Below are 26953 nucleotides of genomic sequence, written 5' to 3' on the forward strand. Positions count from 1 at the left end.
ATTAGAAGGATAAAAATTTTTTAAAAGACATTACCAAGTGTTGATAAAGATGTGGAGGAATTCAAACTCTCATATAATGCTGGTGGTAAATTAGTATAACCAACGTCTTTGGAAAACTCTACTACAGTTGGTTACACACATACCATATGATCTAGCAACCTCAATCCTAATTATATATACCCATTGGGAATACATATACATATCTACCAAAAGACATTAACAAGAACATTTATAGAAGTTCTATTTGTAAATGTCTCCAATGGGAAACCACCCAAGTATCCAACTAAATTAGAATGGGTAAATAAATTATGATATAGTTATATAATGGAAAACTATACATATACATACAATAGAAAACTATGTGAACTACCACCACATAGAAAAACATGGATAAATCTCACAAACATAATATTGAGCCAAAAAGATACTGTATGATTCCATTTATACAAAGTTGAAAAGAAGGCAAATGAATTTATGGCATTAAAACTCAAGACAGTAACCACTTTGGAGGAGGGCCATTAGGGGCTGGAAATGGGCACAATGCTCCATTTCTTGACCTAGATGCTAGTTACAAAAATGAGTGCAGTCCTATGAATACTGATCAAACTACATGCTTATGATTTGCAGACTTTCGTGTCTTAACACTTATTTCAATAAAATATACCAAAAATATACAGACAAACACAGATTTGGGAGAGGTGGACTGGGGAAAGGGAGAGGAATATAAAGAAAAAATAAGATATTGTGCTTCCCCAAATATACAGCATAGATTGTTCTCCTTAAAGTTGCCAAACCAAATAAAATATAAATTACGTACTAACCATGAAACCAGGTAGTACTGGCTGAGTAAATTTTGTCTTAAAGGAATACAACAACTGTTTTGAGTTTGCATCATAGAAAGAAAGTTGACCTAAAAGGAAGGAGAAAAAAAAAGTCTGATTTATTACTGAAAAAAATTATAATATCTAATTAAGTCTAACATAAAATCATGCATAAAAGTAATAACCAAATGCACATTTTGGCATTAATTTTTTTGTCACTATGAGGACTGGACTTAGTAATTCTCACTTACAAATCAGTAGTAAACATGCTTAAGAAAAAGCCCCAATCCAGTTTTCTTTCCCTGGTTTTCAAGATCTCCATAGTGCTTGCATAATCTGGCACTATTCTACTTACTCAACTATAGACTATTTATTTTATCATTATTTAATAAATGGCTTCCTTATCCCAGTAAAAGCCATGGTCATTTCTTCCTCATTTTTATTATATAATCAGCCTTTCCACCCAAATCCTATCACCATTTAAGGTTTGCTCTATGAAACTTTGTCTTCTAACTACTTGAAGCCATGCTTATACCTGAGTTTCTGAAATCATGGTATAGTTATCACTGCTTCAGCTTTGTTAATTGTTAAAATCTCCTCACAGTCCGTCTTTCAACAATGATCATGCAACTAAATCACTCTTTCTGACCACCTAACTGTCCAACCTGATGGCATCTTCACAACTGTTATCACTTCTTCAAACTCTTCTCTCATGACTATTCTTTTGGTTCGTTGCCTAATCCTGAGGATATTTTCTGTCTCTTTTTCTCCTATTCTAAATGTAGATGCTTAAAGCCAGAAACAGGGGCATCAACAGTGGGTAGACTCCCAGGGAGGAAACAGATCACCTCATTGCTCTTTCAAACCCATCTTTCTAGATGCTTCTCACTTAACCTCTCTGAGCCTCAGTTTCCTCATCTGTTACATGAGATTAATAATTCTGACCTTTTAGGATAGTTATAAGGATTAAGTGAGAACAATATGCAAAAGGGGCTTAAATCCATACCCAACATGTAATATGGACAACTATTTCTATTAGTGGGAACTCTCAGTGATGCTATCAAAATAGTCATGTATTAATTAAAAAAAATAAATGTAGATGCTTGTCCAGGCTCTTTCTCTCTACAATACTCCCACTGCTGCCACTAAACAGAGAAGAAGAGAAAAGAAACTAACATTTATGCCTACTATTAAAGAACTGGGTGATTTATACATATTACCTCAAAATATCAAGCAACCTATATATGGTCACAAAGTTAGTACACGGCAGAGCAATAATGCTTAACTGTTCTGTGCAATATTCAGTGGCCAGTCTGTGATGCTATTTCTAATATTTAGCTTCAGCTAAATAATGCCACATGGTTGTCCTGCTGGCATCTCATCTTTCCTCAGGACTCTATGCTCCCTATCCTGTTGATGATACTATCACCCTGTTGATCACACTGGATGGAACCTCAGTCATTTTCAGTTCTTCTTTGTCTCTCCCTCCAATCCATATTTAGTTATCAAGCTCTATGAATTCTACTTTCACACCATCAAATTCATTCTTCTTGATTCCTCACTGCTCAGATCCCTCTTACCACTCATCACTCAACAAATACTTATTCAGGGCTCACTATGTGAAGCACTTGCCAGGCAATAAGGACATAATACTTAACAAAACAGTCATGGTCCTGTCTATATTGCTTAAAGACCACCTCCTTGAAAAGTCTTCCCCTATCAATGTTTGTAGTCTCTTCCACATTTAATCATTTACTCTCTAATATTTCTAAAACTATATTACAAACATATGACTACAGTTTTCTAAAATGAACAGAAGCCCCCCTACCAACTACTAAAAAAAGACTAGCCTATTATTATTTTTCAAGGCCCTCAGAATCTGATCCCATGCTACATTACAATTTCTTCCTATACCCTATGCTCTAGGTTAACAATTATACTTCTTACTACTATCTTTAAGGAACCACCAAGTATGAGAAAAGAGAAGATAAGCAAATGCTATCTTGGTAGTTGAAAAAGAAAAAAAAATGTATGCCAATAAATTTACTAGTTATCCTGAGGAAAATATTTATCTGATTCAAAAGGAGTAAATAAAAAAGATGTAGCAAGACTGACATGTCACCACTATCACTAAAAATAAATCAAACCAAAATCAATTTGTTTACTTTTTTGTTTGAGTAACCAGGTTGATGCCTCATGGAATCATTTGGACACAATGTTAACTAAAATGGTAAAATTTTGTTTTATTAGCTCTAAGTGTCAACTTGGAGAGAAGCATTTTGGGAATTACTTTTGTTCCCTAGTTCAACAGTACCTCATCTTCAAAAGTTTTATAAATATTTAGATGACAGTAGAGAAGATACTTATCAAATACCTAACTCAAAAAGCTTAAAGAAATATTGCAAAAAAAAACCCCACCAAATTAATTTTTAGATGATCTTAACAGGAGGGAAAGATTGGCCAAATCTATTAAGATGAAACTTAAAGACAAATATAATATTTTTCATTTGAGTTCTAAACAACAAAAAAATACCCCCTACACTGACAATATCAGAGAAAAAAGATAATCTGACAGAACTCCATGGAAAAAGATCTAGTGGATTAGGTGGCTACAAGCTCAATATTGATCTACAGTGCTGTTTAGTTATATTACTAGAAATATTACTAGAAATTATGCTGCCAAATCATTAACCTATGATGGTCAGAAGCTGTGTGTTCTACTTTGAGAACCAATCTTTAAAATATATATAGACATAGCATACAACCACAGGAGACAATAAGGGTTTGGAAAAATTAAATTATAAAAGGAACAGCTAATGGTATAGGGAATGTACAGTCTGGAAAAACAGGGCAAGAGAAGCAATGTCAGTAGTTTTTAAACAGATAAGGATTATACAGTAAGTCCCTTACATACGAATGAGTTCCATTCTGAGAGCGTGTTTGTAAGTCCAATTTGTTCCTAAGTCCAACAAAATTAGCCTAGGTACCAAACTAACACAATTGGCTATATAATACTGTACTGTAACAGGTTTATAATACTTTTCACACAAATAATACATAAAAAAACAAACACAAAAATAAAGAAAACATTTTAAATCTTACGGTACAGTACCTTGAAAAGTACAGTAGTACAGTACAACAGGTGGCATACAGGGGCTGGCATCAAGCGAACAGGCAAGAAGAGTTACTGACTGGGGGAGGGAGAGGAGGTGGGAGACGGCAGAGCTGAAGGATCGTTAGCAACAGGAGACGACGGAAGGCGAGCCGCAGTTTCACTCAGGCCTGACGTTGATGGCACAGGTCCTGGTTCCCTTCTGGATCCAGTTCTATCTACTCTCTTGAAAAAGCAATCGAGTGATGTCTGGGTAGTAGCTCTTTTTTTCCTCATCGTAGATGACACTGTAGCCCTGGATTGCATTCTGAATGGCTGCTGCAACCTTTGTGTACCGTTCTACGTTCTGGTCCTGTGCCTCAAAAACTAACAGTGCCTCCTCAAATAAAGAAAATCCCCTTGCCATGTCCTGTGTCATGAATCTCTTCAGTTCTTCGGTTACTTCTTCTTCCTCTTGTCTCTTCGTCCTTTCTCTGGGCCTCCAGTTCCATCAGGTCTTCATTAGTAAGCTCCTTGTGTTGCATAGCAAGCAGTTCACTGAAGTCATCCTCTTGCAGATCTAGCTCCAGCTACTTGCTGAGGGTCACTACGTTGCTGAAGACCTCTTTGGACTCCTCATCCACCTTCTCAAATCCATGAAAATCGTGAACACACTGAGGGCAAAGGTTCTTCCAAACCTCATTCATGGTGACGGCCATAACCTCACGTCAAGCAAAGTCCGTATTTTTTATGACCTTGTAGATGTTACATTCCTTCCAAAATTGCTGCAAGGTTGTTCCTGATCCGTCACTCACCTCTACTGCCTGATGAAAAGTGTGATGTAAATAATATTTCTTGAAAGTTGGTACAACTCCCTGGTCCATAGGTTGGATGAACAACATAGTATTTGGTGGCAGATGCACTACTTTGAGGTTGGGATGAAAGCTGTCCATGAATAGGGGGTGGCCCAGAGCACTGTCAAGCAGCAAAAGAATGTTGAATGGGATGTCCTTTGCTAAGCAATATTTCTCTACCTCCGGGATAAAGTGGTGGGAAAACCAGTCCTGGAAAATGGTCTGTGTAACTCAGGCTTTGGGGTTACTCTTTCACAAAACAGGAAGAGAGCCCTTGGCTATGCATTTAAGGGTTCTTGGGTTCTCTCAATGATAAAACTAAGAGAAGCTTCAGCTTCATATCACCGGAAGCATTGCCACCAAACAACAGAGTTAGCCTATTTTTTGCTGCTTTATAGCCTGACATCAGCTTTTCCTCCTTACTGATGTAACTTCAGTCTGGCATCCTCTTCCAGTACAGTCCTGTCTCATCCACATTAAAAACCTGCTTGGGTAAATACATGCCTTCATCAATAATTTCTCAAAGCGTTTCAGGAAATTCCCGAGCAGCTACCATATCTGCACTTGCTGCCTCGCCACTTACTTCTACGTTGTGAAGGTTGGCTCTAGCCTTGAACCGATGAAATCAGCCATGGCTGGCATTAAAAGGTGTGCCCTCTGATTCTTCGCCATGTTTCTTCTTCAAGTCTTCATAAAGCCTTTTAACTTTCTCTTGAATCAGCATTAAGCTGAGCAGGACTCAGCTCTGATGTTGATCCTGCATCCACACGCTGAGAAGTTTCTCCATCTCCTCCATCACTTTTCCACGCTTTCTCAATATTATTGTCGACATCTTCGGCACAGCAGACTTCACATGTCCAATCTTGTCCTTGTTCTTCAGAATTGTGCTGATGGTTGAACGATTCGTGTTAGAAGAATGAGCAATGTCTACCATCTTTTCACCTTGCTCCACTCTCTCAATTATTTTCACTTTTGTTTCCATCCTTATCGCTTGGCTCTTCTTAGTAGTACCAGCTACATCACTGCTGCTTTTAGGCTTGCTTCCTGACATCCTGGGCTTGAAATAAAGATACTGTACTACTGTACCCTATACAGTATTGTAGAATACACAAAAGCACAACCACTTGTAGAGGACGTATACACGTGACAGTGTACGTTAGACACGAACTAACTTACATGATTGGACATGCAAACACACATTCACATCTTTGAGAGTTCACAACTTGAAGGTTCATATGTAGGGGACTTACTGTAATGTAAGTATGAATTAGGGAACATAATTCTGTGTTTCTTCAGATGGCAAAATTTAAGAGCAACAGTCTCAGAAGTTACTGAGAAGACAAAGTGAGTTGATTTAAGAAAAACCTTCTAACCAAGTGTTATCCTACAGCGAAACAGGCTGCCTTCTAAGACAATTAGCTTCACATAGAAAAGTTCCAGCATAGGAGTGGCAACTACTTGCAGATATAATGTAATAAGGATTTTATACTATGTGGCAAATGGATTGGGTAATTTCTAAGGTCTATTCCAACTCAAAAAATCTGACTCTACTACTCTTAACAAGTAATAAAACAAGGTAAAGGAGGAATTAAAACAGGCATAAGAAATTTTAAGGCTCAAGACTAAAATTAGCAAAATCTTTTTTTCAGACTTACTTAGTATATTATAGATGAGTGCTTTTGCAGGCCTGCAAGCAGACATCGCGTGCCCTTTCAGTCAATTACAGAGCTGAAATTATGTTTGTGATCAAATCCTAGAAGGTCAAAATACCCTTACCACAATACTAATGGAAATTCTGTAGAGATGATTACTAATGAAAAGTACTGAAATACAAGCAACGATGACGAAATAACTTAGGAGAAAATCAGTAAACTTACCCCCATCAAAATCACAAAATACACCTATTCTTTCAGGAACAGTAACATCCAAGGCTTTGACTTTATTATTATGCTTTGCTGCAAATGTGTTTTGTAGCCAGTTGTTGACATGGATACACCAACTAGTGTTTGTCTTTCCTAATTGGTCAAATTTCCCCAAAGTCTTGTATGCTACTCCCACACTGTAGGATTTACAATCCTTCTGGGCCTTGACCTCCCAGTAATGTTGTCCACTTTCAATAGCAGTGTCTCCTACAAAAGATCAGAAGGTAAATTTGACTCTTACCTCTTCCTTACGAGTCACAGAGTTTTACCTATATCTTGTCCCACAAAATGGCACAAAAAATCTTATTCAGAAGAAAAATCATGCTAACACACAGACACTAAATGCAGAGTATCTGCTATAATGACTTGTACGTTTACTGCTAACTTTTCTGAATATAAAAGGCTTCAGAGCTTTTCTTCCTTACTATCCCCTCAAGAGTCAAAAATGTGGAGCACTATGTAAACTGAAGCAGAATTTAAACCACATCAATAAAAAGACAATTTGAAAACCCACCAAAGTAATTAAGCTTCAAGAGGGAGAAACTTTGGCAACGATTCATTCAATATACAGGCAGCCACTCTACCGCTGAGTGGAAAGTCCACCAATGTGACTATGATGCCTTTAATGTGAGATAATGAAGAACTATTATGTTTATCCTACCCAGCACTGTATATGATTCCCCAGTAAAACGATCTCTGCTGCCTCTTACTGCTGGTGGCCTGGAGCCTATGGATGTCCGTTTAGGGGATGGTGTACCACTTCTAGATAAACAGGAACAAAAAGAAAAACAAATATTCTATGTTGCACATGTTTCACAAACTAAAATTACAAATCAAGAAATGACCCTTTCTAAAGATTTCTAATCACGCTGCACAAATAGCAACATTTAATTTTATTTGAATTATTTATTATTAAACAGATTTGTCAATTATAACACTTAAATGTAAGAAGTCATCAACATAAAGCATGCTAAAAACACTAATACCATGCAGACTGAGCAAGGCTTGTACAAAGAACATGCAGTTGAAATATGAGACAATACAAAGAGGGGAAAAAAGAACTCAAGGGAAAAAAAAAGAACTCAAGAAAGATAATGGATTATAGCTTACACTTCTTGCAGTTACATTTAAATGAAAAGCAAGTCTTATTTTGGTAGGAGAAATGCTTTATAATACTTGTTATTATCCTGTGCATGGATTTGGGTAATTGCTATTTTTCTTTTTAAGACTTATTATAATCAAAACTAAATAACCTTTTTTATAAGCAGTAAGTATTGGGTTGGCCAAAAGGTTCATGCAGCTTTTTTCCATAAGATGGCTCTACTAGCGCTTAGTTGTCTTTCACTTCATTTGAAACAGTTTTGTTTGACTGTATTGTGGCAGCTATCATATCAGTGTGCATTTTTAAAAAAACTTATCAAAATCGGTGAATTTTTGTGTAGTCATTTTAATACTGAAGTTGAAAGAAAAGCAACATTTTCAGCATATTATGCTTTATTATTTCAAGAAAGAATAAAAACACAACTGAAATGCAAAAAAAGATTTGTGCAGCGTATGGAGAAGGTGCTGTGTGACTGATCAAATGTGTCAAAAGTAGTTTGCAAAGTTTCGTGCTGGAGATTTCTCACTGGAAAACGTGCCACGGTTGGGTAGGCCAGTTGAAGTTGATAGCAATCAAATCGAGACATTAATTGAGAACAATCAACGACATGGGAGGTAGCCAACATACTCAAAATATCCAAATCAAGCACTGAAAATCATTTGCATGAGCTCGGTTATGTTAATCGCTTTGATGTTTGGGTTCCACATAAGTTAAGGGAAAAAAACCTTCTTGACCATATTTCTGCGTGCAATTCTCTACTGAAACGTAATGATAACGTTTCATTTTTAAAACAAATTGTGACGGGCAATTAAAAGTGGATACTGTTCAATAATGTGGAAGGGAAGAGATCATGGGGCAAGTGAAATGAACCACCACCAACCATACCACAGGCCAGTCTTCAGCCAAAGGGGGTGATGTTGTGTATATGGTGGGATTGGAAGGGAGTTCTCTATGATGAGCTCCTTCCAAAAAACCAAACAATTAATTCCAACAAGTACTGCTCCCAGTTAGACCAACTGAAAGCAGCACTCGATGAAAAGAGTCTGGAATTAGTCAACAGAAAATGCATAATCTTCCATAAGTATAACACAAGACTACATGTTTCTTTGATGACCAGGCAAAAACTGCTACAGCTTGGCTGGGAAATTCTGATTCATCTGCCGTATTCACCAGACACTGCACCTTTGGATTTACATTTATTTTGGTCTTTACAAAATTCTGTTAATGGAAAAAATGTCAATTCCCTGGAAAGACTGTAAAAGGAACCTGGAACAGTTCTTTGCTCAAAAAGATAAAAAGTTTTGGGAAGATGGAATTATGACATTGCCTGAAAAATGGCAGAAGGTAGTGGAATAAAATGGTGAATACGTTGTTCAATAAAGTTCTGGGCGAAAATGAAAAAATAGGTATTTTATTTTTACTTAAAGACTGAAAGAAATTTTTGGCCAACCCAATGTTTTTGTTCTGTACCTTTTCTTCTTAAAAAGAAAACTAGCAATTACCCAAATCCAGGCACAGGACAATATCAAGTATTATAAAGCATTTCTTCTACTAAAATGGACAAGATGCAATCTGACCTCCCTTTATCAAATTATATGATATGGTAAACTGGACAGTATTAAGGTCTCTCACTAACTCCCCAAAACTCAAAATAGATCAAATCCCAAAGATGTTTAAAAAAATAACATTTCAATTATATCAAATCACTGCATTCATAAAACAAAACAAATTTATAACTTACCAGTAGTAAAGAAATAAAGGGAAAGCACGGCAAAAAGAAAAACAGATGTAACTACTAAGAATGGCAGCTTAAATTTCAGAGAAAAATTAAATAAGGAGATGTCTTCCTTTGCAGCATTCTAGACTTCCAACCCTAAGTACATTTTTGCAAGAAGTAAACAGCTGTTATTGTCTAAAAGCGGCGGTCCCCAACCTTTCTGGCATCAGGGACCGGTTTCATGGAAGACAATTTTTCCATGGACCGGGGGCGGGATGGTTCAGGTGGTAAGGCGAGCGACGGGGAGCGGCAGATGAAGCTTCGCTTGTTCACCTGCCACTTACCTCCTGCTGTGTGCCCCCCCTCCCAGGACGACCGTTATAGGTCACAGCCAGGCCCGGGGCTTGGGGACCCCCTGTCTTAAAGCAAACATGATCCCATCCTTTAAAGACACCTCACTCAACTATCTGAATTAAGGCTCTTTGTTACCTCTGCTCTGGATTGTTTTACCGGCTTCCCAGATGATCTCTCTGCTACCCAATTCATTTGTTCACTGTTACCAGATAAACCTAACAGATTCTCCTACTTTAAAATCTTCAAGCACTTTCTTACTGCCTACAAATGACTTAGCTTGGCTTTTCAGGTTCTTCTTGATTTGGACCCACTCTGCTTTTCCAGCCTTCTCACCTCTGGAGAGTACTATCCAGCTAAATACAGTCACTCAAGTGTTGCTTAAACTCAGGCAATCTGCTTCAGTGCCTCTTCCTTTCCTTGCTCCTTCTCTCACTGCAAGTCCAAACGCTACACATTCTTCCACTTATTTGAGAACCAACCTAAATACCATTTCACTAATGAAGGTTTCCCAGATCCTACCAGGCTAAATAACTTTTCTGAAGAGTCCAGCTCCAGGCCAAAATCTATGTATGATCTTTCAGGCCCAACAAGAAGCAATTATAAATGCTTGCCTTCTCTACCCCAGACTTGGTACAGAGCTAGTTCACTGCAGTTTCTAGAAGCAGTTGCAATACCCACTGCAACCCCATGCTCATATGCATGTCTGCATTCCTAGATAGGGTGCCTGTATTCAGAGGCCCCCTTACAGCAGGGGGTCCCCAGCTGAGACCCTTTCCAGCTGCCTCTTCAGAGACCTCCTTAAAGAGGGCAGGGGTCAGGCAGCAGTCTGAAGACACTTCTCTCCACTCTGTCTCAATACTTTTCTACTCCTAACCTTTCCCCCTCTCTCATATCCTTGGCCTCAGATCCATAAAACAATACGAGAAGCCTTTTGTTTGGGCCTTCCTGGGCAGTGAGATGATCCTCAGATATTCACCATCTGCCATCTGCTCTCATTTACCTAACCCTCACCCTGAGCCATTTCTCTTGTGAGAAGTGGAACCCTGGGGGGAGCTAACACCCTTTCCATTGTGGCCTCTTGCTTATACTATCACAGTAAGTGCGTGAAGTTTTGATTGTTACTTTCAGTTTGGCTTATTGTCCTAACTGACCACTTCAACATGTGGCAGCTCAGGAAATCTTTCTTCCTCTAAACTCCCTGATTCACACATACTATTACATATAATCTCTATCTTGTATTATTGTTATTTATATAGAAAGATGTATCTCATCTACATAAGTTAGGGCAAATTCCTTGAAGGCAGAGACAGTGTTTATCCCTATAAACTCCAAAACATCCAGCTGACATCCTGCAGTGAACAAATATTTATGGAAAGAATAAATGTATGTAACATCCCAGAAGTAGCCTACATAATAAAATACTCTTAAAAGGAGGGAAGAGAGAAAGAGAAATAACATGATGAAATTCTACATATAAGTAGTCTAAAAATCTCCAAATGACCAAATGAAACTTCACTGATCCTATTAAATCCAGCAGCACTTTACAATTTATAATATACTAACTATGAAATCACTTTCACCAATAATAAGCAAATAAACTAGAAAAAAGAAAAGATAATTTTGAAAAGAGAACACATTCTGGTTTCTGGGAAAGATATGGGGTATCTTCAAATTAGCACATTATTACTTGTGCAATTTGAAGTGATTCATCTTTCTGGCACTGTCCTAATAACTTCAGTAATGACCTTTATTTTTTATCCTTGATGCTTCTGAAACTGCATGATTATTATAAAGCACAGGATACTTCAAACCTGCCTCATGTCAAATATATATAAATGCAAAGCTGTAATGTTAGATATATTGAATACAGCACAAGGAAGGTGCCAAGTATAAGTAAATGCAGAAGAAAATCAGATAAAGGAAAATAATTCAAGAAAGACTTTAAAGCAGAGCTTATTGTTTTGTTATCGTATACAACATAATCCAAATAATATACAGCACATTATAATGCTGTAAATTCAAAACATAAGCCACCAATACAGACAATCTACACAGACCAATATTTTAGCTTATGAAGGCTGCTGCAATGGCTTCTGCTTATTGGTTAAAGAAAAATGAGTTATTCAGCCAAGCTAGATATACTAAGTCCTAGAACTATACAGACATAGATCATCACCTTGTATGTTTCTTCAGTGAAGTAACATGGGCACTGTCAGATAAAAATAGGCAACTGTTAAGAGACTGCTTTACAACTTAAATTTAACAGTTTATAATAAAATTAGATCAAAAGTCCGCTGAGGAATTTCTTTTGATTCACTGTTTGACTCACAGTGATTACCTTATTTTAGTTTGTGCAAAATTTATCTCTATTTATAAAGAGGCCTCCATACTTTGAGACTATCTAAATAAGTCCTACAATAACAAAAGGTGCCAAGCCTGCCTCTTTGTTCATAAGGCTGCTGATCAGGGGCCAGACACTGGGACTGTACATGGTAATAGCTGTCATTCACTACAGACCTTTGGATAAGACAGGTGATCTATAAGTCTAAAATTCAGGAACTATTGCTAGGAATTTCTCTCTAAGCAGTTCAAACTGCTGTAGATATAACTTTAAAGAAATGGAATACTGAAATAAAAGGTGTAAGTAAGAAGAGGATTAGGAAAGAAACTAAAAAAAAGTAATGAAAAATGTTAATGACAAATTCAAGTACTGATAATATTATGTTCTTCACTCTGGTGTTACGAATAAGAATTTCTTTTTAACATCTTTATTGGAGTATAATTGCTTTACAATGGTGTGTTAGTTTCTGCTTTATAACAAAGTGAATCAGCTATATGTATACATATATCCCCATATCTCCTCCCTCTTGCATCTCCCTCCCACCCTCCCTATCCCACCCCTCTAGGTGGTCACAAAGCACCGAGCTGATCTCCCTGTGCTATGCAGCTGCTTCCCACTAGCTATCTATTTCACATTTGGTAGTGTATATATGTCCATGCCACTCTCTCACTTCATCCCAGCTTACCCTTCCCAAGAATTTCATTTTAAGTTATTGTCAAGTAAGAATCAATGTACATGCATTTTATTCAGATAATAGATTTAATAAACTAGCTTACCTGCCCTTGTTCTCTTTTCCTTTAATTTTGCTTTCTTGACCTTTTCCTCCAGTAGGATCCCACTCTACACAGGTATCTTCAACTCTCAGGTTCAAATGGGAGGATGAGTTATCCAAACTGAAGTTAAGTGCTAACCAAAACAATATTTCAATTTTTTAAAATGTAGCATATTTCTAGTTTCTGAAGCACAACCATCATCACATTGTTTTCCTACTCAATGGATTTAACACTGTATATAGAGAATAAAGTTCCAATTCCTACTCCTAAAATTTAACGTCTACAACGATAAAGCCTAATCTACAAATTCCTACTCTATTTCCCATTATTCTCCTCTATATATCTATCCTGTACTCCAACCAAATACAATGTACTTTCATGGCCATTGGTCTTTCTGCTATTCCTTCTGCTGGAATCAATAGCCTCAATTTCCTATTACTAGAGCATCAGCTGATTGTTATGACTAAATAGGAAGAGGAGCTGGTAGAATTAAGGATGAGGAGAAAGTGATGTGGTGTAAAAAATTATAGAGCCTGGCACACACACATTTTTTCTTATGCTCTAACACTTAATAATTTCATATTTAAACTCTTAGTAGTTTCAAAATAAGGCAAGCACAGAGAAACAGGCCATAATGGCAGAAGCAAGGGAACTAACCCAGCTGATAGAGCTAAAGATGATATACATGGGGGCTTCCCTGGTGGCGCAGTGGTTGAGAGTCTGCCTGCCGATGCAGGGACACGGGTTCGAGCCCCAGTCCGGGAGGATCCCACATGCCGCAGAGCGGCTGGGCCCATGAGCCATGGCCGGTGAGCCTGCGCGTCCGGAGGCTGTGCTCCGCAACGGGAGAGGCCACAGCAGTGAGAGGCCCGCGTACCGCAAAAACAAACAAAAACAACAACAACAACAACAAAGATGATATACATGGCAAAGAAAAGACTGGGGAGAGGGGCTACTTAAATGAAATCAAATTTTAAAAATCCAAAACAAAACTATGCTTTTCAAATTATTTGGTATCGGGAGAACTATCTGTACTATTCATAAGACTTACTCAGAACTGCTAATTTAGGAAATCAGTGTAACCCAGTATTACCTTCTCCCTTTGAATACTGAGGGTTAATTGTTGAAATGTATTGATTCACAGCTGAGTAATGCACAGTTCTTCCTATTTAATATGCAATTCCTAGAAACTGGGTCTTAAGCAAGGTATTATCTACTACATAGTTACCAATAAATCTGCTTATTAGCTATACTTCCCTCCAAAAGTTGAAATTTCTGGTAAGTACTCACTGAAGAAATATTCCTTTACAATACCCCATTTCACTTAAGGATCATATGTGATTTAGCTAAGGTTTCAGTGTGTCTGTGAAATATACATCATCGAACAACAAAATATTCATATAGAGAACGTAGTGCTTACCTAGTGAATCAAGAATCCTTTTATACTCTACTGTTTAGTAAAGAGCACTTTAATTTTACCTATGCATCTGACCCATTGCTCAGTGTATTTTAAATATTCTAAATACAAATCTACTGACCATAACCACTTTTAGAAAATGTCATACTATAAGCAAAAAAGTTAATAGCTTTCAAAACCTGCATGTAAACAGATAAGAGCTTACTGAAAGATGAAATAATGCGGCTTTTCAGTAAAAATGGAAACAGAATTCCTCAACAGGTGGGTTACTAAAAAGTTAGGATTAAGCAAAACTGAGACCCTGTATTACCAAGAATGAACTGCCTTAAGAAAACAGGGTTAACCTCTATATTAGTTATTAGTTAATACATGTGAGGGCATCTGCATTTTTGAGAGAAAGAAAAATTGGATATAACTCTTAGGTGCCATCACTCTCAGTTGCCTATTAAAATCCTAAGGGAAGAAACAAATCCTAAAGCTATTCCCTGTGTTTGATGATGGAGAGATGCATAGAGTCAAGGGTGGCAAAAACAGGTATCACCCCCAAGCCACTTGAGACCAAAGTTATCAAATACCACAGCACCCAAACAGAAAAGCATGGGTTCCAGTCCCAGGGGCGCAACCTTTTATCTCTTCTTTTTTGGACACTGTCCCTTTATGAGTCCTCAACTAAATCATAGAGGCTCTCTAAGGTCAGAGGGATAATACCATGCAGTTTAAAAGCAAATAAAAGACTGGCCTCAAAAGTGAGGTCTCAAATTTTAGTCCTGTCTCTCATATAAGCCCTGTAATATAGCCAGATATTAGTTTCCATATCTTTAAAAGTGTGAAAACAAAGTACCAAAAAAATTAGAACACAGACACAGATATGTTTCATGTGTTTAGTTTGTGTTGGTGGCTGCTTTCTAGGCACTGTAAAATTATATCATAGACACTGTAAAATTATATCATAGACACTAACATTTGAGGCTAGAAAGTAATTGGTGATTAATATCACATAATTTACCTTTACAAGGAAGTAAGGGATAATGTACTTTAAAAATTCTGGTCATAAGAAATATTATTCATCACTTTTGACAATTCCAATAACAGAAGAAATAGAGTTACATACAACTGGAGAGACAGATATTAACAATGATCACTATTTTTCACACCAAGCACCACAAGTGGCAGGATATGAAGTTTTGGTAGCCCTCAACTAGTAAATCTCCATCTCTCTCCCTTTCCCTCCAGTTCTTTGCTCATATACTTATTTCTACTGGTTGGTCAAAAAGGGCTGCAACAAGTCAAAAAATTAATAAACAACTGTTTAACACAGCATTTTAAAAATCGGACTTTTCTCTGGAGCTCCTGTTGTCATTAGTGGCCACTCTAGTGGTATGGAGTAACCCTAGAAAACCTGTGACCCATAGTTTCTTCAGAGATAATTTTACTCTGAGTCTCCCAGAAGGTCCCAGAAGATTCAGTGGGCCGCAGCATTTAGTATCAGTCTAACTCAACCCCAGGGGGTTTACCCCACAGAGAGAACTGCTCAAAAGGACTAGAATCAACTTAGTCTTTTCCTACAAACCCTAAGACCGAGTATTTGACTGGTAAAATCTAGACATTGCTAACAGGAGCAGACAGCCCAGCTCCAAGGAAACTACAAGCCAGTTATTCATTTTCCTGAATCTATGGAATTTGAATGGAAATGTACAATTCACCACATTTAGGCCCAAGTTTGGTCACTAAACATATAAAGTAAATGAGAAGGAACAAAAGAAATAAAAATCATATAATATTCTTGAGGGAGGATATTAATAATAATGCAATTTTACCTGACAAGGGTTAAAATCAGTTCAAGTTATGTAGGAAGGATTATCTGCCTGTAAATATGACTATTTGTGAAATGGTAAAAAATCTCTAAAGAAACCACAGTATCATCTCAGTTTGTTAACAAGTAATTCTAAGTAATTGCATTTCTTGGCTAAGTTATCTGTAGTTCTCAAATAAAAACATTTGCTAATCCAAATTACTTCGACTTAGTTTTGTTTCTTTTAATCTTTCTGATGCAAACATATTCTTATGAGTTTGTCTTGTCAATAACTTATGAACCTCATATCTTGTTTTATTCTAATATATTTTTATATCAGCCTCCAAATCATATCAAACTTCTGGCATTCAAACCCTATTTAAATGCTATATGAACTAGAGGTCAGTGGAACACTCTAAGGCCCAACTATCTAACAACAATGTGTAGAATCCGATTCTGGAAGTAAACTGAGTCAATTATCACCTCACAACTGGAAAGACCTCTAGCATTGTGGCCTTCAAATTGGTAAATACCTGAAAAATCTTCTGTGTTTAAATATGTTATTCTACAATAAATCCAAACTGTTCTCAGAGACTAGAAGCACTTACATTCCAGGCCCACGATAAGGGCTGGCACAGAACTTGTAAATCGATTCTTATTCACAACTTTTCAAGCTAGTTCTAGGAACAGACTTTAACTTCACTTTCTTCACCTGCAAAATGGATATCAATAATATCTATTCTACTGATCTCTCAAGATTGTTTCAATGATCAAATGAAGACTTGTGAGCTTTGTAAACATTAATAAGCTATATAAATGTTAATTTCTACAATAAGATTTTAGAAAACAAAAAGAACCTGAACTAAACTGAATACGTACTTCCCCATTATTAAGTCATAATCCATTCTCTGGGAAAACTCTGGGCAAACTTCAGTCATGCAAATGTATTTATACTAGATTGAAATCTGTAAAGTAAGTATGCATGAGAGAACATAACATCATCATCAGTCTATTTTACCCATCTGAATACCATGGTAAAAGAAAAACTAATGAAAACCACTACTGTAGTCCTAATTTTCCCATCTTAAAATTCCTCCTGCTGAGAATTCCTTTGTGGCGGTGGGGTGTGGGGGATCAAGGTGGGGAAGGAAGGCAACTATACATGAAATGTTTCCTGTCACGAAGTCTGGAATAATTACTGATGTCAAGTTCTGTTTCATGCTGTACAAGTAGCTGCTGATCTTACCTTTGGTCTCTAGAGTCACTGGATCAGAATACTCTCCAGCCACAGCCTTGTTACAAGCCCGCACTCTGAAGTTCATATACTTTGAATCAAATTTTAGGCCTGTAAAAAGAAAAATGGCTTTCAGATATGAAAAGTAAAGGAATCTACTCCAAAAGTATGAGTATGAACCTTCAAACAGACATTTTTCCCTCCCTGGAACTATCTTTTTACTCAGGAAGGGTACAAGTTTATGATAAAAGGGTGATAATGCCTGAAATAAGACAAATCATGATTTATCTATTATTTTCTTCAAAATAAATTATACAGTTTATCACTGGGCTTTTTAAACCTAGCAATAAAAAGATACTCTCAAGGCTCATTGTAAGTAAGATTTCATTCATGGAGAGACACTACAGTTTGAAATAACATATTCAATTTCTGGAAAGTAGACACTACAGAATTTTTATATTTATGACACACTGCTTCATACATGAAAAATGAACTTAAAGAGAAAGTGAAGCATAAGGATTAATAGCAAAACTTTGAAGTCAGTCAGGTCTAGATTAAAAGCTCAATCCAAAAATTACTAGCTATGGGACCTTCAACAACTTGACGGAGCCACAGTTTTGTATCTGTTAAAATAGAAAAGAGAAGACCAACCTCTTCACCGTAAAGACTAAATGAGATGTATTGTACTGATTAAATGAGATGTACTGTGTAATACACTTCAGCCCAGCTCCTGACGAATGGTAAGTAATGGTAACATTACTAATGTTACCGCTCACATAAAACAAATATTGAACAACTCAGGCAACATTTGGCCATTTCAAATATCCAAAGTCCCCTATACATGGAGATATGTTTTTAAGGACTATCAAAAGGCCAACACACAAATTTCTAATACCAAGGCACAGCTTAACTTTAAGTATTATTGTGAAGGTTATCAAAAAAGGGTAAAGGCAAGTCTTTACAGTATCACTAAAATGCGGGGTAGTGTATACATCTAGAAAATTGACAGCTTTTTTTATTGTTAGAAAACCAAGGTAAAAATTAAATGTCACTCTGAAATACAGTTTCCAGAGCATCCCTTCATGTTTGTTTTAAATACACTGTTTTACCAGATTGCAAATGTCCAGAAGTAATTAAAATGAAGGTTTTCTTGATATTTTAAGAGAAATGCATTTTCTCAATAAATATACAAAAAGTCTGCTTGGCTAAAGAAACTTAATAACTTCATCTTTTAATGTAATTCAAAATATTTTTCACAATTACATCTATCTTCCGAGAATGAGATTCATGAAATGCAGTCATCTTACCTGATAGTGTATATTCAGTACCCTTAATATTATCAGTTATCTCCCAGCATCGCTCATCCTTTACACGTGGAAGTCCATCAAAATTAGTTTTCCTATATTCCAGTATAAAATGATCAATCTTATTATCTTCTTCTGGCATTCTCCAAGCTACTGTTACAGAATTGTCAGCCACCAAACACTCTACTGGATCTATCTCTGGAGCTTTGGGGACTGAAGAAAAAAAAAAAAAGCTCATTTCTCACTATAGTACTAATCCAGTATTTATGTTTGTTGTTCAAATTATGCTTTTCACGTCGCTTTTAAACTGTTCAATTGAATCAGGCTAAGAGAAGGGATACCTTATAAATGCAAAATAACCATTTTTCATAGCTCTGTTTTAAAATTCATATTTCACAGTTTTTCATAGACTTATTCAAAGGATATTAAAACCCTAGTTAGCAAAAAGCAATTCAAACATGCTAAGAATAAAGAATCAAGAATGATTTGTTACTTCTTAACACGTATTTAATCTGCTATTTCAAACAGCTGGAGAATATAAATTAAATCACTATTGACAAAATAAAATAACTTGCTTTGAATCCAAAGATTAAAATAATTCAAGGTATTTTCAATGTATTTAAAAAACCTAGTTTATAAAATAACTGTAATTTCTCAACACTGAACAAAAATGAACTCCACAACCCCACAAAATATTTAAGAATTTTTAAATGTTTCTCCAAAGAGTTCTGATTCATTAAAACAAACTGAGGTAAATGAATCACAATTAACATGAATGAACATTAATCAATTTCTTTTCCATGAAAGAGGTTTTCCATAGCTCCTCAACATTAACAGATGTTCCATTTAAATAGCAGGCTAACCAGAGAATGTGGTCCTTCAGTGATACAGATGTGTCTGAAATGTGTGAAACTGTACAAGGATTGCATTTAAACCTTTTGTTGCTAAAAAAAAAAGTTTTAAAAGATTTACTCCAAGTATGTAAGGTTGGTTCAACATTCTAAACTAGTTAATGTAAACTATCACATCAGTAGAAGAAAAATCAGATGATCAGAAGAAAAATTACATGATCATATCAATAGATGGAGAAAAAAATATTTTACAAAACCCAACATTCACTCATGACAAAAGCTCTCAGTAAACTAGGGAACTTTACTTGATAAAGAACATCTACAAAAAAACCTACAGTTAAAATTAATGTTGAGAAAGTAGATACTTTTCCCCTAAGGCAATGACATCCCCTCTCTCCACTCCTACTCAACACTGTACTGGAAGTTCTAGCTAAATGCTATAAGACAAGGAAAAGAAGTAAAACATATACAAATCAGGAAGGAAGAAATAAAACTGTCTTTGTTTGATGATGACACGACTGTCTATGTAGAAAATCTCAGAGAATCAACAGAAAAATTCCTGGAACTAACAAGCTTATAGCAAGGCTGCAGGATACAAGGGATGAACAGGCAGAGTACAAGGGAATTTTAGGGCAGTGAAACTATTCTGTATGATAAGGTAGTGGTGGATACACGACATGATACATTTATCAAAAGCCGTAGAACTGTATAACACAGAGTGAACCCTAATGTAAACTCTGGACTTTAGCTAATAATAATTTATCACTTACTACAAAAGTACTACACTAATGCAAGACATTAATAACCACGGAAACTGTATGTGGGGGAGGAGGGGAAGTATATGGTAACTCTCTGTATTACCTGTTCAATTTTCCATAAACCTAAACTTGTTCTAAAAAACAAAGTATTAATTTTTTAAAAAACTACAACAACAAAGGAATTCTATACATGAAAATTCAAAGCAATGTGAGACCTAACAAATAACAAAGTAAACCAAATATCTTAGATACAATAATCAAGACCAAGATGAAAGGAATTTGATATACATTTGAAATCTTCAAGCCTAACTAGTAAGAAAGGGAGGAAAGGAGAGAGGTGGGACAATTGATCTCCATTAGCTATAGTCTTCAAAGCTGAACTACTGCATGTGTGTAACTGTACAATAAATACTTGGAATCTGATATATCTTATCAGTAAGATAACAGACAAAGAAATATTTATCATTTCTCATTATGGTTAATTTCCTTCATCTGTCTGTAGGGGTTTCATCCCTATAATACATTACAGATGTTAGTCTCTTGTTACCGGAACATAAGCAATACAGACTACTATTCATTGCTATGGGAAGAGATACAGGCATTCATAAATTTAATATGCTGTGAAGTGTCTACATGTGAAGAAATGTAACAGCCTATGGCATGTAGTAATTTTATAGTTTTGCTGAGTTAAAACCTGTACTGAATATCCCAAGAGGCTTGTATACAGAGAGAATCACTTAATTTGTAAGTGGGTCCAGCTAACTCCCCACTATCTATCTCCCAAATTCAGCTACCATTCCAATAAGAATGTACCGGCAAGAAGATTCTTCTTTCTTGTGAATAATGGCCCCAGAAGAAAGCAAACTTGGGAGGGAAAAAGAAAATTTAGATAATTTAAGAGTGGTATGTCAAATATTCTGTAATAACCTATATGGGAAAAGAATCTGAAAAAATTGATATATGCGTATGGATAACTGAATCACTTTGCTTTACACCTGAAACTAACACAACATTGTAAATCAACCACACTCCAATATAAAATAAAAATTAAATTTTAAAAAAAAGAGTGGTAGGTCAAATTAAGAGTGACTTGGATCTGATATGTAGGAAGTTCACCCAATATTCTAAACAGAAGTAAGAGAAGAGTTTCAACAAATGTGGGATAAAAGTTCAGGGGAAGATGAATGTTCGTAAACTTGTAATATAAAAATATTAGGAAAGGCAGAACTCTCTTTAGAAATGAGAATGGAAAGCAATTCACAGAAACTTCCATAAAGCAACAGTTAAATTGTGTGGACATTGGTGTAAGAATTCTGCTAATGTTTTTCTCTGCATGTGAATGTAAAAGGACAACTGACATCAACACTGCCACAAACATGTTTCTCTTCTTGGCTGCAGAGGCTCAGAAAGGATATAATCTTTAAGTTTCAATGTATAAATAATGGCTTAGAGCAGAAGAAAATGACTGTAATTATTATCATCCATCACCATCACTTACAATTTTCAGACTCAGATAAGTCCAAAACTCATTACTATACATAATTCAGTATAGAGTTGATTTTTGCAGTGTTTACAGAAGGAATTATTAAGGGATGAAGGTATTCATTTTTAAGTTAATCTGACTGGATCTTATAGGAAATTTTTATGCTATAGCAGAATACAAAAAATTAGTAATATGAATTCACCTTTCATAAATTTTAACAACCTATTATACCTTCCTTCAGGATGAAACTCCTCCACAAAAGGATTTCTTGCTTTTCATTATACCTCATTCCTTCAGACTGTCTTAACAGTTTGCAAAAGAGGAAATCCTAACTGTGCATGCAATTTACTTGACTGTACAGCAGACATGGCCTTGGTTTGTTAAGCCATCACTGAAAATCCAAGAGAAGGAAAGTAATGGTGAGAAGACTGCTTTTTTGGGAATTTTTTTTTTTTAAAACAAACTACTACTACTCATGTGTATATTCACAATCTACCACTCCTAACTCTCCTTCTGAATTGAGTAGTAGTGTGAATGAAAATATAATGGTTAGGAATTCTGAAAGGCCAATTTACAGATTAGTATCCACTGACAAGTATGTATACTTCCTTCCTCTACAACTATGATTCCTTCTCTCATCTTTTCCTTCTCTAAACTCCTCTAGAACTTCTGACCTATACCACACAAATTAATACTTCACTTGTACTACCGTTACTAGTTCCATTATAGTTTCATGACTACTAACTCTGTCTTTCCAGTCATATTCTAAAGTCCTGGACCAAATCTTCAGAGAAGAAAAGAATGGTTTCATATGATCAACATTCTCTACTCAAAAACAGCTAACCTCCAAAAACCATAAGCCTGTAAGTAAAACACTTCACTTTCAAGAGATTTCCTGATCCCCCAAATCACCAAGTCCAAATTGTTTTAGCTATCAACTTAACGACATTACTTGACGTTAGTAAAAAGAGAATAATAACCGAAAGGTCCTTAACTGGCTCTTTCACACCTGTGGACAATAACTTGGGACTCAATTTCAAATGGTTCTGACTGCTGGAATACCCTCATACCAATACTCTAATAAGCCAATGTTAACACATTATTACTGGAAATAAAATTCCATCTGAACCAGCAACCACTACAATAATGGTAATAACAACCATTAACATTGACTGCATGTTAACTATGTGCCAGGTACTATTTCAAGTGCTTTAGAGGTCTCAATTCATTTAATCCTTATAAAAACCCCAGAAGGATAACATCACATTTTAAAGATGAAGAAAATGAGGGAGAGTTAAATAACTTGTTAAGGCTACACAGCAAGTAAGCGGTAGCCAGGATGCAAATCTAGAAGTCTGGCCCCACGACTCACTGTGAACCACCATGGCATATTTCTTCTCTCTGCCAAACTAGCAACAAAAGGTATCCCTTTCTGGGATTCTTAAAATGGAATCTTTACTACCAGTAAAATAATTCTCTAAAAATAAAGACTAGCAAATTCAGTTATTCCTTAGCTGAATGAAGAAAAAAAATCACACTATTCTTTCTTAATATTTACATTCTAATGTTCATTACAGAAAAATCTTGAAGGAAAAAAAAGGTTTTATAAATAACTTTATATGTAATATATGTACTAACTTACCTGGCAAAAACTTCAAAGTTTGCAATATCTGTCTTTCCTGAGAAAAATCCACCATTAAATGAGTCATGTTGTCACTGACCTTTGGTTTCAAAGAAAGGCGAAAAGCTGAAGCCATTGTCACTCTACAGAAGACACAAACATAAACATTCTTTTAAAAATAAAAGAATGGGAAGTATCGTATCATATTTAACTTATAAAACAAACAGAATTTACTTCACTCTAGTGATTTCAGAAGCTATTAACAAAGGTAACAAAACTAAATAGAAATTTGCTTTTAGATCTTTTGAAAATTAACTTAATAAAAAACTGTAAAATGTTTTTAAATTTAAAGACATTTAAGATAACCTTTAAAGAACTTTCCTCCAGCCAGTTTTATAAAATTGCATAAAATTACAAATAACTCAAGAGACAAATATCCAAGATAAATCATCTTTAACAGACCAAACAGTCATCTGAACCTCTGTACACTCAATCTGATTTCCTGATGCCAGCCTCACTCCTTTTCATATGCCTTTTCAATAATGAACTGTAAATATACCCTGATTCAAACATTCTGCCTACTTGTCACAGCTATTCCACGTGTCCTTAAATAAAAGTAGAGGTACACTGACCAAATACTGCATAGCTTGGTAGCTGCCATAGGCCATGGATGAGAAAGGAGAGAAGTAAAATTACAATTTTGAATACCATGATAGTAGGTATCACTCTGATGTATCAACATCAGCTGAATGGAAGGAGACAAGAAGAAACAGCCCTGTGAAACCATATGCCATGGAAATAATAGAAACTCAATAAATATATTTTAGATGAATGTGGTATACAAAACAAAAAAAAGAAAGAAGCCATACCAGACATCATTTTACCCAAAGCAGGGGGAAACTGTTCTGTCAATTAAAACTAGAGATTAAAAGAAATTCTCATATTCTATTCATTTGTTATTTTATCTCAAATTTCAATTTTGCATATTACAGTAGATTTCCACATATATCACAAAGTAACTCTCCTTATTATCTTTGGTCAAAGAATGACACAAAACTGCTATTCATGAATGTTGTCCTCCTAGTACAGAATTTGGCAGAGGAAGTAAATAGAGCTGCAGGAACAAAGGGAATACCAGGCCTAGTCATTCAGATCTACCAAACTACCCTAAAGATCAATGGTATGAAAGGTATCAAACATGCTGCTGTATTCAGTTACTTGGGGATGAAAAATGTCACACTGTTGGTGTATTCAGTCATTTTCTTTCATCTTAAAACTAGGAAAGTAGTCACTTTAGTAGTAACGAAGAGTGAACAACAGCTGATCTATTTATCAAGAAGAAAGTACTATGAAAAAATGCTCATCATCATTAATTATTAGAAAAATGCAAATCAAAACTACAATGAGGCACCACCTCACACTGGTCAGAATAGCCATGATTAAAAGTCTACAAATAACAAGTGCTGGAGAGGGTGTGGAGAAAAGGGAACCCTCCTACACTGCTGGTGGCAATGTAAATTGGTGCAGCCACTATGGAGAACAGTATAGAGGTTCCTCAAAATACTAGAGCTGCCATATGATTCAGCAATTTTTCTCCTGGGCATGTATCTGGACAAAACTATAATTCAAAAAGATACGTTCACCTCTATGTTCATGGCAGCACTATGCACAATAGCCAAGTCTTGGAAACAACCTAAATGTCCATTGACAAATGAAAGGATAAAGACGATATGGTACACATATGCAATGGAATACTACTCAGACATAAAAGAAGAACAAAATAATGCCTTTTGCAGCAACATGGATGGAACTAGAGATTATCATACTAAGCGAAGTAAGTCAGAGAGAAAAAAATACCATATGATATCACTTATATGTGGAATCTAAAATATGACACAAGTGAACTTACCTACAAAACAGAAATAGACACACAGACAGAGAGAACAGACTTGTGGTTGTCAAGGGGGAGAAGGGGTTGTGGAGGGATGGAGTGGGAATTTGGGGTTAGCAGATACAAACTATTATATATATCAATAGAATGGATAAACAACAAGGTCCTACTGTATAGCACAGGAACTACCTTCAATATCCTGTGATAAACCATCACAGAAAAGAATATAAAAAAAAGAATGTATATATATGTATAACTGAATCATTTTGCTGTACAGCAGAAATTAACACAACATTGTAAATCAACACTTTAATTTTTTTAAAAAAAGGAAGTGCTATACTAAAAAACAATTTATGGAGAAGGGAACTCACACTTAACTGAATGCCAAGTATAATGCTGAGCATTTCACACATTATTAATTTAAGCTCTTGGTTCTCAATAATAAAATTTCAGATTACATCAATAAGAAGTTAGGAACAAAGGCTAAATCTTACATATGTTGTTCTTGACAGTCCCAAGTATCTTTTGATTTAAAGACTTCTTAAAGAGCTATATTCAGATAGGTACTTGGTAAATGCCCACTGAATCAATAAACAGGTTTGAGCTTACTTGGTTGCTTCTAAACCTGATGACTTAAAAGTTTGTTGAGAACTGTTGAGAAAAATATCTGAAAGTATTTTAAGGAATTTAAACCTGAAACTTTATCTGTAAAACTTGATTTAACCATTATGGCCGCTCCTGTGATAAACCATAATGGAAAATAGTATTTAAAAATGTATACGTCTATGTATACCTGAATTACTTTGCTGTACAGCAGAAATTAACACAACATTGTAAATCAACAATACTTCAATTTTAAAAAAAAACCAACAAATAAAAGCATAGTATGTACATTCTTCAAGATAAATCTGGGGGGAAAATATCACTATGGCCTCCAAGAAAAATTATATCTCCTAAAGATATATCAGAAAGGCCTATCAAAGCCTAAAAAAAGAATAATGACCTTTATTTTCTAGACAATGAAAATTTCACTCTCCATAAATCAAGTTGGATGTACAACAATGCTATAATTTTCCAAAAGACTGAACTTTTTATTTTTAAACTGAATATATTTAGACAACCGTGTCTCAAAGCCCAAACTAACAATCTAAAATCCACAGATAATTCTCTACATTACAGGATCCATGTGGTTAGGAATGTTTTAATTCACCTTGCCCATTTTTTTTTTTTACTGGAGTATAATTGCTTCACAATGTTGTGTTAGTTTCTGCTGTACAATGAAGTGAATCAGCTGTATGTATTCATATACCCCTCCCTCTTGGACCCCCCTTGCCTGACCATCCCACCCATCTAGGTCATCACAGAGCACCAAGCTGAGCTCCTTGTGCTTTATAGCAAGTTCCCACCTGCTATCTATTTTACAGATGGTAGTGTATTTATGTCAAACCTAATCTCCCAATTCATCCCACCCTACCCTTCACCCATGTCCACATGTCCATTCTCTACGTCTGTGTTTCTCTTCCTGGTTCATATTACCATTTTTCTAGATTCCACATACATGCGTTAACATACGATATTTGTTTTTCTCTTTCTGACTTACTTCACTCTGTATGAAAGACTCTAGGTC

General features: G+C 35.8%; 1 protein-coding gene across 6 annotated transcripts in view; it reads right to left on the bottom strand.

Annotated features, from left to right (window-relative positions):
• Positions 1-26953, bottom strand: part of FSD1L (fibronectin type III and SPRY domain containing 1 like) — a 77308-nt gene that overhangs the window by 9803 nt on the left and 40552 nt on the right. For 3 of the 6 annotated variants that reach the window (XM_059072107.2, XM_067041037.1, XM_067041039.1), the window contains 8 exons: positions 23457-23578; positions 18726-18935; positions 17431-17529; positions 12979-13108; positions 12038-12070; positions 7350-7450; positions 6644-6895; positions 822-910 (listed from right to left, as the gene is read on the bottom strand). In XM_059072107.2, coding sequence (XP_058928090.1) covers positions 822-910; positions 6644-6895; positions 7350-7450; positions 12038-12070; positions 12979-13108; positions 17431-17529; positions 18726-18935; positions 23457-23578 — 1036 coding nt within the window. The remainder of the gene's footprint in view (positions 1-821; positions 911-6643; positions 6896-7349; positions 7451-12037; positions 12071-12978; positions 13109-17430; positions 17530-18725; positions 18936-23456; positions 23579-26953) is intronic. The other 3 variants (XM_059072109.2, XM_067041038.1, XM_059072110.2) reach the window with 2 other exon arrangements.

The sequence above is a fragment of the Kogia breviceps genome, chromosome 8, assembly GCF_026419965.1.
Source record: "Kogia breviceps isolate mKogBre1 chromosome 8, mKogBre1 haplotype 1, whole genome shotgun sequence".
Lineage (NCBI taxonomy): Eukaryota > Metazoa > Chordata > Mammalia > Artiodactyla > Physeteridae > Kogia > Kogia breviceps.